Raw genomic sequence first — 13,959 nt, 5'->3', positions numbered from 1 at the left:
TATTGACCACATTGAGACTTTTTTTTTTTTTTTTTTTTTTTAAAGTCGCACCATTGAGAAATGAGGTCGCATATGTGACCAAATTGGTCGCACTCTAGAGCACTCACCTTCTTTCCTTAATGGTAATGTGACGGACACAAATCATTCTCATGCCACATGCAGCTGAACTAAAGTATATTTGACGACACTCAAAAAAAACAAGCTGTTGAATGAACGTAATTTAACCATGCCACCATATTCATTCAGTTATGCAGCTTTAATTCATTAACCTTTCCAAAAACCTGGCTTTAGTAAATCCAACAAAATGTATGTTCATTTACTCTGCATCAATCAAATACCTTAGAGCAACATAATGTTGCTTTGTTATATCAGCTGTTATGTACTTTGTGTAATAAGTGGTACTCTTCTGGTATGAAATGATACACAGAAGCTTTTACGGTAACACTTTATAATAAGTGCACACTATTAAGCATTAGTTAATCATCTGTTAAGCATTAGTTAATGGCTACTTAATTCTCTCTACAGCATCTACAAAGTATTTCTCATAATCAGTTAATAGTTTACAAGCACTGCTTTAAACACTTTATTCATGATGAACAAGCTAATGTACAACACTTTTTATTAATTATGTTTTCATGTTCTAAAACTCATTGATTAATCATTTATAAACACTACTCTGCATCAGTTACAAACCAGTCATTTCAGGATGTTCAGTGGTATACAAAATCATTGGTGAAAGGTAAGTAGATGGTTAACATACCCTATATAATACTATAAACTCTACATGTACTACACAAAGTAGTTTCATACTAGATGTTTTATAAACACTGAATATCAGGGTTACATCAGCCAGCTGCTATATCTTAACAGATGTCTTACAATACATTTATAACTGTCACTTAAAGGCTGCCAAAGCTGTAACTCACTATCGACCAACTTCTTTTTCGATAGATTATCTATAAATACTCATAAATACCTCAATAAACTTATTTAGGAAGTTACAAACCATTTGCTACTTGTTAGTAAAGTATCTTGAGTGAGCCCATCTAAAGTGGGGACCATATATACCTTACAACCTATTTATAGATGTGAAAATTTTTTAAAATACATTGTAACAAAAAATAAATGACAACACACAGGGTAGATACAGAACGCACTGTATTTTTAAGATGCCAATCACAAAAACATCAGAACAATGCTTACAGATTTGGATCAACATTTGTGTGTCCAAAATAAAAACAGTGTCATAAACAATCAGCCAATATTTGAGGTAATACAGAACACGGCTGGATGCAAACTATATGACCTGTAGCTCTTTACATAAAGTGTATCACATGTGTGATCATTAAAATAAAACTACAGAATTTATAAAAGTAAAATAATAAAAAAACATACAAACCAAAAATCAAGTGTGTCATTTTTTTTTAACAAACAATTGACCAATCAACTGGAATACATAACTTGTATTTTTTTTTTTTAAGCTGTTAACAATGGTGGACTCTCACCACATTTCACCATGTAAAAAAAAACAACAAAGATCTAATCTTTCTTTGTTTTAAGAGGAAGCAACTTCCCTGAAGACTTATATGCTTTGAATTTTTCCTCTGTTTCTGGATCTGCACTGATTGCTGCAGCACACTGTGTAGCAAACAATGAAAGTTTCTGTCCCTGCTTGTTTTTTTCTAATTCTTTATACCTCTCAGGTGCAACAATGAATAGCTCAGCAATTGGAGCAGTTGCCACAATCGTGTTCCGGTCCACTCCCAGACGTTTAAAGGCAGCAGACATGGTGCCTCCTCTTCTGAACAGCCTCAAAATCTTGTTATACCGGGTGACCACTTGCTTAGGATTCTGGACTGCAATTGAGAGAACATAATCATTAATGTAATGTAATAGTGTAGTAACGTAACACACCGCATGCAAAATCAAACTGTTAAGTTAATCACTTTACCTCTTGTTCTTTGTTTTTTGTCATGTTTCTTTGACTTGTGCTTTTTTGCTTTGCCCTTCTTCCTCTTCTTCCTGTCTTCATCTGATGAAGTTGTGCTCATGGAGGAGTCAGAACTCTCATCAACAGACCCATCAGAGGACGGTGAAGATATGCTCAATACCTCACTGGAATCCTGGACAGAACTTGTGGGTTCCTTTGAGAGAGCTAGTAAAACAGTTAAGAAGACAACACAGACAAAATTACCTAACAGAATGCTTATGTAAGTGCTCAAGCAGAGGAAGTATGTGACAAGCTATGTAATGTTTTTAAGAGTGGACTTACATGCTGCTAATTGCTCCTTTAGATAGTCTCTTTCTTTGGTGAGCTCATCAATCTTATCCTTTTGCCACTCTAGCCTCATCTTACAGATCTCCAACTCTTGTGATTTTCTTCTGTCTGCCAGCTGTGCAGGTGGGGCAACAGTCACACCTAGAGAAAATTAAAAACAAAATGAGACTTGGCTATAAATAAAATTAATAAAACAAATACAACAATAACAACAACAATAATAATAATGTACACTTTGGAGAATTTAAATAACAGTAAAAGCATTACAGTGATTGATAAATAGCCTACAATGGTAACATTACAAACTATATTTAGTTATGCATTTAGAAACTGGCCAATTTGACTATAATTATATATTAACGTATTTCAAATATAGTGCATTAGATTGTACAATGTAGAGCATTTATTGTGAATTTATATTGCATAGACATGCAGCAAAATAGCTAGAGAAAGACTGACAAACTAAATTACAGAAAGCACAATTTTAAGTTACAGCCCAGAGTAACACCAAAGGCGATAATCCTCATTTAATTCTTGAGCCACAAGAAACAACTAATAAAATAAACTGAACAGTGATTTTGCTGATATCTAAATCTGAAATGTAGCTAAAAGCTAAGCTAAGCTAATCGCCTAATAGCAGCTAGCGAAAAGCTACCTGGTAATAGGCGGTGGGTGTTTACAATGAAATAAGGTAATACAATGAGGTAAAAAAAAAAATATACTCACAACTGGTAACACGAACATCCATCTTGCCCACGTTATTATTCCCCCTTTTTGCCCGGGTTTGCATGCTGGTAGATCGGTCTGGGCTTGTCATGTTCACAGAGGAAGCCATTACTCCAGCTTGATTATGACCTACAGGTGAGAGGTCACAGCATCGTGGTCTCCTATTGGTCATGTAGGAAGCAGGAAGCAGCAAAAGCGCGGTTTCCTCTGTTGGCTTAACAACAAACTGGCTAAAAAATGGGAAATCTCACGCGACTGAAAAAACTAATTAACGAGGAAATTTCGAAAAGAGGCCCACTGAAGCTTATAAAATATCTTCAGAGGAAAAAGCTACTTAAAAGAAAAAGAAAATGAAAAGTCTGCCAGCAGAAAATGGAACTGAAGAAAAGGTTGAACAACGGAGACCAATATGCTTGGTAAGATATCTATTTTCAATTCAATTTTATTTATATAGCGCCAAATCACAACAAAAGTCGCCTCAAGGCGCTTTATATTGTACAGTAGATAGCACAATAATAAATACAGAGAAAAACCCAACAATCATATGACCCCCTATGAGCAAGCACTTTGGCGACAGTGGGAAGGAAAAACTCCCTTTTAACAGGAAGAAACCTCCGGCAGAACCAGGCTCAGGGAGGGGCGGGGCCATCTGCTGCGACCGGTTGGGGTGAAAGAAGGAAAACAGGATGAAAGACATGCTGTGGAAGACAGACAGAGATTAATAACAGATATGATTCGATGCAGAGAGGTCTATTAGCACATAGTGAGTGAGAAAGGTGACTGGAAGGGAAAAACTCAATGCATCATGGGAATCCCGGCAGCCTACGTCTATTGCAGCATAACTAAGGGAGGATTCAGGGTCACCTGGTCCAGCCCTAACTATATGCTTTAGCAAAAAGGAAAGTTTTAAGCCTAATCTTGAAAGTAGAGATAGTGTCTGTCTCCCGAATCCAAACTGGAAGCTGGTTCCACAGAAGAGGGGCCTGAAAACTGAAGGCTCTGCCTCCCATTCTACTTTTAAATACTCTAGGAACAACAAGTAGGCCTGCAGAGCGAGAGCGAAGTGCTCTAATAGGGTGATATGGTACTACAAGGTCATTAAGATAAGATGGGGCCTGATTATTTAAGACCTTGTATGTGAGGAGCAGGATTTTGAATTCAATTCTGGATTTAACAGGAAGCCAATGAAAGGAAGCCAAAACAGGAGAAATATGCTCTCTCTTTCTAGTCCCTGTCAGTACCCTTGCTGCAGCATTTTGGATTAGCTGAAGGCTTTTCAGCGAGTTTTTAGGACATTCTGATAATAAAGAATTACAGTAGTCCAGCCTGGAAGTAATAAATGCATGAACTAGTTTTTCAGCATCACTCTGAGACAGGATGTTTCTAATTTTAGAGATGTTGCGCAAATGGAAGAAAGCAGTCTTACATATTTGTTTAATATGTGCGTTGAAGGACATGTCCTGGTCAAAAATGACTCCAAGGTTTCTCACAGTGTTACTGGAGGCCAAGGTAATGCCATCCAGAGTAAGAATCTGGTTAGATACCATATTTCTAAGATTTTCAGGGCCGAGTACAATAACCTCAGTTTTATCTGAATTAAGAAGCAGAAAGTTAGCGGCCATCCAGGTCTTTATGTCTTTAAGACATTCCTGCAGTTTAACTAATTGGTGTGTGTTACCTGGCTTCATGGATAGATAGAGCTGCGTGTCATCTGCATAGCAGTGAAAATTTATGCTGTGTCTTCTAATGATGCTCCCTAAGGGAAGCATGTATAATGTAAATAGAATTGGTCCTAGCACTGAACCCTGTGGAACACCATAATTGACCTTCGTGTCTGAAGAGGACTCTCCATTTACATGTACAAATTGGAGTCTATTAGATAGATATGATACAAACCACTGCAGCGCAGTACCTGTAATACCTACAGCATGTTCTAATCGCTCTAATAGGATATTATGGTCAACAGTATCGAATGCAGCACTGAGGTCTAGCAGGACAAGCACAGAGATGAGTCCACTGTCAGAGGCCATAAGAAGATCATTTGTAACCTTCACTAAAGCTGTTTCTGTGCTGTGATGAGCTCTGAAACCTGACTGAAACGCTTCAAATAAGCCATTCCTCTGCAGATGATCTGTTAGCTGTTTGACAACTACTCTTTCAAGGATTTTTGATATGAAAGGAAGGTTGGAGATTGGCCTATAATTAGCTAAGACAGCTGGGTCTAGAGATGGCTTTTTGAGTAAAGGTTTAACTAGAGATAGGTTGATCATATTTAAGATTGAAGCATTAATTAATGGCAGGACTTCTTTGAGCAGTTTTGTAGGAATGGGGTCTAAAAGACACATTGATGGTTTGGAGGAATTAATTATTGAAGTTAACTCAGAAAGATCAATTGGAGAAAAAGAGTTTAACTTAACATCGATGGTACTAAAAGTAGCTGTAGATAATATTACATCTGTGGGATGATTATTGGCAATTTTTTCTCTAATGATAAAAATTTTATTTGTGAAGAAGTTCATGAAGTCATTACTAGTTAACGTTAAAGGGATTGTTGGCTCAGTAGAGCTCTGACTTTTTGTCAGCCTGGCTACAGTGCTGAAGAGAAACCTGGGGTTGTTCTTATTTTCTTCAATCAGTGACGAATAGTAAGATGTTCTGGCTTTGCGGAGGGCTTTCTTATAAAGCAGCAAACTATTTCTCCAGGCTAAATGATGATCCTCTAAATTTGTGACACGCCATTTCCTCTCCAGCTTACGAGTTATCTGCTTTAGGCTACGTGTTTGAGAATTATACCACTACATTTTAATTTTCATATTATATTTTTAGACTCAACCTCATACAAAGTGACACACTTACTGTAAAATTCATTAGTATTATTTGTTTTCACACCAAAATTCTCCTTAAAACAGAGCTAACAGGGAACCTCTTTAACATATTCCATCCCTGCTAAACCTGACTTTACCCTCCTCTCATGTTAGTGCGTGTCCTCCTCGCTCCTCTGTCCATGCAGAGGTGCATTGAGCACCCTGGACAAGGGGGATAAAAGCAGCATTAACGGGGCACTAGGCCCCTGTGTGTGGTCTCATTTACAATGACTTGTGCATACATACTTCTCTGTCATAAAAAAAGAAAAATGAGTAGCCTATTTTAAGTATATTAAAGTCGATTAACATAACATGTAATTGTCTGGCAAATTAAAGCAAGTGAAGTCAGTTAGATTATCACCTTAAAGACTTGTCATTAACATTACAGCTACACAGAGTCCCTTTTATCACATTTTTCTTATTTGATAAAAAGACAATGGTAAATTGAAGGCTAAAGTTAAACAAAACAAGGAATGACAAAATTTGTCTGCAAGTGCACATTAAGTTTAGTTTAAACAAATACTTATTGCATATAATTAAACATGCATATTTCATGTTACTATTTTGAAAATAGGATCTGTCGTTGAGCAGCACATGGTGGAACACGTCAAACAAACCTCCGTCAGACACAAGTCACTTTTCAGCCGTTCTAAAGTCTCACTTCAACACTGGATGCAATTTATCTACAGGTGAGCTTAAACACTACAGAAAAAATAACGAAATAGATTTAAATTACTCTTTGTAAGGATGGTTTTTTTTCTCTCAAGATTTTCTCAGGGTCTGCGATTACGTCAAATCGACATGATAGATGACACCATTGCAGGCAGTACAACAACACTTAGTAAAATGTCCAAAAAAAATAAGGAGGGTATGTGTGGCTGCAGTTCAAAGATTGAGACGTCGTACAGGTCAGCAGATTAGTGGCCGAAGGGAGTTTGTTGTGATCGATGAGAGTCACTTTCGTCACAAACGAAAGGTACGTTTTTGTGACTGTAATTTTATATTACATCTATATATTTATCAACCTTTCATAGTATCTTTTAGTCATTTTTGTTCATTTTTTTGTTTCTGCATCAGTCTGGGAGAGGAAGAATGGCTGGGGGATGGAAAAGAAGAAAGTGGGTATTTGGAATGCTGGGCATAAAAGATCGAGGGAAAACGAGGCCTATCTTGCGACTTGTGGAGAAAAGATCTCGAAGACATCTTGTTCCTGTGATTACCCTTCATGTCCGGATTGGTTCCTCAGTGATAAGTGATGAATATCGTGTACTCCCAAATTTAGGGTATGAACACCATACTGTTAACCACAGCAGGTGGTATGTTAACCCTCGTACAGGTGCCCATACCCAACATCTTGAGAGAGCCTGGAGGTCTTACAAGGAGCAAATATGGCGACTCAAGGGTAACAGAAATGATAGACTACTGTCAGAACACCTTACAGTTATTGAGTGGAATGAGTGGCTTGCAAAAAAGCACAAAAATGGTACATTGGGGAGACTGATATATGACATTTCCAAAAAATACAAATAATTCTAAAAGTTAATGTTGCTACTGCTATTTTTTTTTTTTCTTTTTGAAAATGTTATTTGAAAACTTTATGTAAAGAGCTACAGGTCATATAGTTTGCATCCAGCCGTGTTCTGTATTACCTCAAATATTGGCTTATTGTTTATGACACTGTTTTTATTTTTGTATCAACATTTGTGTGTCCAATCTGTAAGCATTGTTCTGATGTTTTTGTGATTGGCATCTTAAAAATACAGTGCGTTCTGTATCTACTCTGTGTGTGGTCATTTATTTTTGTTACAATGTATTTTAAAAAATTTACACATCTATAAATAGGTTGTAAGGTATATATGGTCCCCACTTTAGATGGGCTCACTCAAGATACTTTACTAACAAGTAGCAAATGGTTTGTAACTTCCTAAATAAGTTTATTGAGGTATTTATGAGTATTTATAGATAATCTATCGAAAAAGAAGTTGGTCGATAGTGAGTTACAGCTTTGGCAGCCTTTAAGTGACAGTTATAAATGTATTGTAAGACATCTGTTAAGATATAGCAGCTGGCTGATGTAACCCTGATATTCAGTGTTTATAAAACATCTAGTATGAAACTACTTTGTGTAGTACATGTAGAGTTTATAGTATTATATAGGGTATGTTAACCATCTACTTACCTTTCACCAATGATTTTGTATACCACTGAACATCCTGAAATGACTGGTTTGTAACTGATGCAGAGTAGTGTTTATAAATGATTAATCAATGAGTTTTAGAACATGAAAACATAATTAATAAAAAGTGTTGTACATTAGCTTGTTCATCATGAATAAAGTGTTTAAAGCAGTGCTTGTAAACTATTAACTGATTATGAGAAATACTTTGTAGATGCTGTAGAGATAATTAAGTAGCCATTAACTAATGCTTAACAGATGATTAAGTAATGCTTAATAGTGTGCACTTATTATAAAGTGTTACCGATGTGGTAAATATCAGTCTTGTTGTTTCAATTAGATTTATTTATTAAAGATAAATTACATTGTTAGCACATCCAAAGAAATGCAACATGTTTTCTGTAATTAGCAGCAGTTAACAGCATCCACCCTCGTCTAACACTTCTTTCAAACCATTTCTTTTTTTGTAAGTTAAATTTTCTTCATTCAATGTGTACATCAACACAAACTGCAGAATTAATTAAGGGTCATTTTGTGCTGAGGATGTGTAGCATTGTCATAAATTTGTATAGACAATACATGTTGGTAAAGCAAATCACCTGGCTGATTCCATTATTGCTTTCTATTCTTTGGAGGTTTGAATCAGAATTAAAGAACATAAACATTTAACAATTTTTGAGCAACAAAAACTAGAAAATGTTTAGTTCGTCAAAGTTGCCACATGTAGGATTTCACTCACTCTATTTGGAAAGCACTATTGGACCAACCAGTTAAAATCTCTCTTTGGTTCAGTTTCCCATTAAATCTGTTTTAACCTGTACTGTATTGTAACACACACTAATTTTATTTTTCCTGCCTCAATGCTATACCTTTATGAATACTATAAAAATCCCAGTGTAGCAACTTATAGATATAGACATTCTATCCAGTACTGGGAAATTAAATACATTAATGTTTTTGACAGTCAACATTTAAGCATGCCATTAAAAAAAACCAAACACACACACAAACAACTATTTTTTAACATATTTAACATAAATTAAACCGTAAAAGGCAAAAATTAGGTTTGTGAAGTCCCATTTTTAACACTGGAGTTTAGCATTTGTGGGTGTTGTTATTTTGTTGTTCTTACTATAAAACTGAACGCACTTTTGCTAACAGCTTGTTAATCACCAGTATGACCTGAAATGAGTGACAGAGACTATAAACTCAATAGCAAAGTGTTTACAGAGGTCCAATAGACTTCATTTTACAGACCTAGAAGCTGCAGCAATCTTTTATATTGGCTATGGTGGTCAAAATCTGTGTTATCAAAATGCACATGTCAAGTAAGTATGCACAGTAATGTGTGGAAAATCTTGAGCCACCCTTCATTGCTTTATATTTTGTTTCCAATGATCCAGACTTCTTTTTTAAATTTTCAAAAGTGATCTTGAGGAATAGTTTTCCAGGTATTCAGAAGGTCTTACACAGCTGTTGTTTTGGGGGGGGGGGGGTTGTTGTTGTTGTTTGTTTTTTTTTTATAGTGGCTACTGTTTGAACAGACAACTTAGCAAAGACACAATTTTTAACTGTACATGTAGGTACTTAGTTAGCAGGAAGCCACCTCAGAAAGTTCAGACTGTGTTGAAAAATAAAGTTGCTCAAACCAAATATTGACTTTCAGTGATATTAGAATTGTACAAACTCTGCCTTATAAACTGTATCTCCATGTGTGCTTGAATATTTTAATTAATCACTGCACCTATTTCCCATTTCCCTAGCAAAAATAAATAAATGGGTGGTTCAAGACTTTTTCACAACAGTTTCCAAGACTAAATAATTTTTTTTTTTTAAATTCCAAGCAAACTGAATTAGTAACCTCTATTCTTATAAACCTAAAACCACCAGTCTTGTCCAGCCTGTCCCAAAGCTTGTTTTTGACAGTTTGTGCCTCGGATGACAATTCATGTCCATGAAGATGCCAAAATATCTTCAAACATGTGTTTCAGCTCTGGTGGATAGCTAAGTCCAAACAGCAGACCTCATCAACCCGTGAGGACCACCACAGGATGAAGACACTGATATGTAACTGGACATCTTCTGGCTGCACGTCGTCTTTGTCAAGCCCCATCTTTGTTTTCTATATCACATCTTCAGCCTCCATGTCTGTATTCTGTGTGATTAAAAACAAATCTGTGTTGTCTTCGTAGCGCTTGTTAAAAATAACACAGCATCCACTTGTGCTTTGCGAGCTACCACTCCAAACATTTTATTAACATCCTTACGGTGCGCACACACCGAACGCGAAAGAGGCGGCCAGAGCGTCAGGTTTACATGTAAAGTCAATGGAAAGAGCACGATGACACGCGATTGCGCATCCGGCGAAAATGCGGAAGATTTGCGTCGGGAAAACGCCAAAACCCGTGAAACGCGCGTCAGTGTACCGCGTGGGGCGCGTGTGACTCGCGAAAGAAAACCACGCGTGTCAGATTGTGTGTTGCATTTTGTGCACACGCTGGAGTTGGAAAATATGAACTCCGGCGTCAAATCGCGCCCCGACAACCAATCAGGAGGCCGGTAACGTGGCTGTAACCAGGTCACAGAGGCAGATCAAAGCCCTTCATTCTTCATTCAGTATGGAGGAAAGACTCATCACTGCCGTGGCTAATCACCCAGAGCTGTATGATGCCAGCTGCTACTTCTACCGAGACAGGATTAAAAAGGACCGAGCTTGGAGGCACATAAGTGAGGAGATCGGGCAACCTGGTAAGTTCATTCATTCTTCTTTTTAATTTTCAGACTGACCCGATCAAGCCGCGCTAAAGCTAGCAAGCCCGCCTACTGTCCCGCTATTTTCCCACTGATGTACAAATACCGTTCTGCTTTTATGCATGTTGTCATATAGGAATATGGTTTATTAATAAACAGCACACAGTGGTCCCGCTCATCCGTCACTGCCTCGCTTTTTCGCTGATTTTTTATTGCACAGTACAGCATTGCATTCTGCAGCCTGATTGACAAATCTCCTCCGTGTCGTGTCTCCTGCACTTGCCAAATGTATCATGTTTGGTTTTGATAACCATCACGTCCAATAGAAAAAACAACACAAACACACTCATAACTATGACCCTCGTTGGGAAATAGACACCTGCACCGGGAGGGAAAAAGGCGCACGAAAGTGGCAGGCAGATGAAGACAAAACGCGACATAATACTTTTACGTTTTGCAATCTACAAAGGTTTGCACTTTGAGAATCAACTTGTGAGAACTGTGAGTAATGTTCATGTGTGTGGGGAAAAAAGTGTATAAAGTGCGTGGCGAGGGGCTAGTTATTCTGACAACCCCTGCTGCAATAAATGAGGGACCACTGTATATACTTTCTCTATGACTATTGTTTAAAACCTGTTAACATTTAATATTGTCTTGATAGAACCAACTGATTCTGCAGCAGAGCATCCCCTGTTGCTTCTCCTTGCTCCCCAGTCCCTGAGCTCCTGCTGCTGCACCCACAGGTATGCAATTGTAGCATCAGATGTACAGCAAGCACTGATAGCTTTTTACTCGGTGGGATTGCCTTGTGATCACCTTTACTAAATATCTACAACTAATCTGATTATATCCTGTGTTTTGTTTTTTCAATGTTGAAATGAAAATCTAGCATCAGCCTTCTCATTTCTTTGTGTTTTGTGCTGTTTTACAGGCCCAGAGAGGAGGACAGCTCCGAGGCAGATGAGGGATGGGTCCCAAGACGGTCCATCGGCGGTGGAGCTGGCCATCCTGGTGTCCCTGAAGAGGCCACGCCAGTCTCCAATGGAGCATTTCCTCCTCAGCCTTGTTCCTGCTCTGGAGAGCAGCTGGGTCCTTTTTATTCCTGTCTCTCTGTAAATACTTACATTTTATATATTTATGTTTAATGTTTTTCTGTTTGAGAATTTTAATATTATTTCAAATAAATTTTTATAATGACTAATGTCTCAGTTCTACTACACAGCAAATGTTGGCACACGACTTGACACGTGTAGAATTTATTTCATATTATACTAATGACAGAATATACTAATACGGTGGGATGCAAAAGTTTGGGCAACCTTGTTAATAGCCATTATTTTCCTGTATAAATTGTTGGTTGTTACAATAAGAAATGTCAGTTAAATATATCATACAGGAGACACACAGTGATATTTGAGAAGTGAAAAGAAGTTTATTGGAATTACAAAAAGTGTGCAATAATTGTTTAAACAAAATCAAGCAGGTGCATAAATTTGGGCACCACAAAAAAAGAAATGGAATAAATATTTAGTGTATATCAATGTGTGTGTCTCCTATGTGATATATGGGGTGCCATTATCTGGACGTGCTTCCCATCCAGAGCTCCACAGCAGAGAGGGAAGTTCCAGCGCTCCTGGAATCCCTCTGTGATGGACCGCCAGTCTCCAGGTGAAGGCACAGCCATGAAGTCGTCCACTAGACAGTCCCAGATGGCCGTCGCTACCTGGGGGATGATCTGGCTCACTGTGGACACACCGACTCTGAAACTGTATGCGATGGTCCTGAAGGAGTCCCCGGTGGCAAGGAACCTGGACATAATTGTTTGAGATCAGTATTCTGTGTACTGCACTTGCAAAACACATTATTCAACTCCCAAAACACTTTTGTGATGTCACATGTAAATCACAAAACATAGATCTTCCTTACACCATTTTGTAATTATAAGCATAATCACATATTGTATGTTTGACGTGAGCTATGACAGTCTGCGGGGATTATATGGAAATATTCAACTATCCCAGAATTGAACCTGGTCTACATAACAGAAAGGCGATGTTTATCACTACAAAGCAAACACCATGAGCATACACCGATGGACACCACAGCCATGCTATCATTGCTAACACTGATAACAGCATAGATCAAATTAAATCGGGACTTGATGAGACATTTCGAGTATCGCTGGAAATATTATAAACAGTCGTCTCCGTACCACAGTTTGCTATCAGTAAACACCGACGGCATTCACTGTTAGCATACCACATCCATGTTAGCAGTGTATGAACGGATGGTTTAGCATATATTAGCACAGGTATCAATAAAGGACTACTGTATTAAAGACTTTTACTGACCTCAGGCAGATGGACAGGCGCTCTGCAGGTGGGATTGAGCGCCTGTAGTTGGTGTCTCGGCGGGCGATCCTGGGACCGACGCGGGAAAGCAGGTCCTCAAACTGGCCGGGTGACATACGGTGGTATCGCTGGAATCGGACATCATCTAGGCGCAGCTCCTGGAGCAAATGGTGAAACTCACCAAACTGCTCACGCCTCTGGAGGAGCTGATGGACCCAGGTACGGCGAGGACGTGTTTTACGCCGCTGCTCTGCTCTCCACAGTAAATAGAGAAGGCTGACTCTCTCTTCAAGCGCTAGCTCGACAGCTGCCATCTTGCACAGATACCATCTGGCACGCCTTCCTCCCACATTTCCGGTTCACGCGCGTGGAAAGATGCAATTTTGAGGCGCGGTGGATTTTTCCTGGACACGCGTTGAGGTGCAAATGTGCACGCGTGACATTAGGGGCGTTTGGGCGTTTTCGCTCGCCTCTTTCGCGTCCGGTGTGAACGCACCGTTAGGCCACATCACAGACCAGTCTTCTTTTATGTGCTCCCCGGAGGCATTCATGAGCTTTCTTAAATACAGCGCCCCCTGCTGGTAAACCTTATCATTACACGAACACCTACATATCAACACATCCCCTTTCCTCTGAATTATATACAACATAGGTCTTATAAACTAACATATACACATAATATTTTTTTTCATTAATATTTTTTCATTTTTCTTCATTTTTTTTAACACCATCAGAATATAAGATAAAAACCAAATCCAGTTTCAGCTTTACAGATTAAGCCTAACTGGTCTTTTGGCCTTACGCTCTGACCTC

At 38.3% G+C, this 13,959-nt stretch overlaps 2 protein-coding genes and 1 long non-coding RNA gene across 3 annotated transcripts; 1 reads left to right on the top strand and 2 right to left on the bottom strand.

Annotated features, from left to right (window-relative positions):
* Window positions 1-621: 621 nt before the first annotated feature.
* Window positions 622-3,192, bottom strand: LOC109203655 (coiled-coil domain-containing protein 106). Its single transcript, XM_019363334.2, has 4 exons — window positions 3,005-3,192; window positions 2,273-2,419; window positions 1,952-2,155; window positions 622-1,856 (listed from the first exon to the last, which is right to left on the bottom strand). Exons 1-4 carry the CDS (start codon window positions 3,174-3,176, stop codon window positions 1,540-1,542), a joined length of 840 nt encoding a protein of 279 aa, XP_019218879.2. The 5' UTR covers window positions 3,177-3,192; the 3' UTR covers window positions 622-1,539.
* Window positions 3,193-5,746: 2,554 nt separating this feature from the next.
* LOC112846459 (uncharacterized) lies at window positions 5,747-9,044 on the top strand. Its single transcript, XR_003219427.1, has 3 exons — window positions 5,747-6,557; window positions 6,636-6,844; window positions 6,946-9,044. It is a non-coding gene; the product is annotated as an uncharacterized LOC112846459 (long non-coding RNA).
* A 3,287-nt stretch (window positions 9,045-12,331) lies between these two features.
* LOC112846458 (protein ANTAGONIST OF LIKE HETEROCHROMATIN PROTEIN 1-like) lies at window positions 12,332-13,599 on the bottom strand. The gene is made up of 2 exons (XM_025905982.1): window positions 13,147-13,599; window positions 12,332-12,603 (listed from the first exon to the last, which is right to left on the bottom strand). Exons 1-2 carry the CDS (start codon window positions 13,458-13,460, stop codon window positions 12,333-12,335), a joined length of 585 nt encoding a protein of 194 aa, XP_025761767.1. The 5' UTR covers window positions 13,461-13,599; the 3' UTR covers window position 12,332.
* Window positions 13,600-13,959: the final 360 nt, after the last annotated feature.

The sequence above is a fragment of the Oreochromis niloticus genome, linkage group LG3, assembly GCF_001858045.2.
Source record: "Oreochromis niloticus isolate F11D_XX linkage group LG3, O_niloticus_UMD_NMBU, whole genome shotgun sequence".
Classification (NCBI taxonomy): domain Eukaryota; kingdom Metazoa; phylum Chordata; class Actinopteri; order Cichliformes; family Cichlidae; genus Oreochromis; species Oreochromis niloticus.
The sequence above is the reverse complement of the archived record's forward strand: the minus strand, read 5'-3'. Positions and strand labels throughout refer to the sequence as shown.

Bases quoted from the DNA above. Each gene is read 5' to 3' on its own strand.
- LOC109203655 (XM_019363334.2), bottom strand. From the start codon at position 3,176: ATGACCAATAGGAGACCACGATGCTGTGACCTCTCACCTGTAGGTCAT. The intron at 2,420-3,004 runs GTGAGTATATTT...AATTTTCTCTAG, and splicing joins GGATGTTCGTGTTACCAGTT to GTGTGACTGTTGCCCCACCT. The intron at 2,156-2,272 runs GTAAGTCCACTC...CTGTTTTACTAG, and splicing joins AAAGGAGCAATTAGCAGCAT to CTCTCTCAAAGGAACCCACA.
- LOC112846458 (XM_025905982.1), bottom strand. From the start codon at position 13,460: ATGGCAGCTGTCGAGCTAGCGCTTGAAGAGAGAGTCAGCCTTCTCTAT. The intron at 12,604-13,146 runs GTCAGTAAAAGT...AATTATGTCCAG, and splicing joins CGCCTGTCCATCTGCCTGAG to GTTCCTTGCCACCGGGGACT.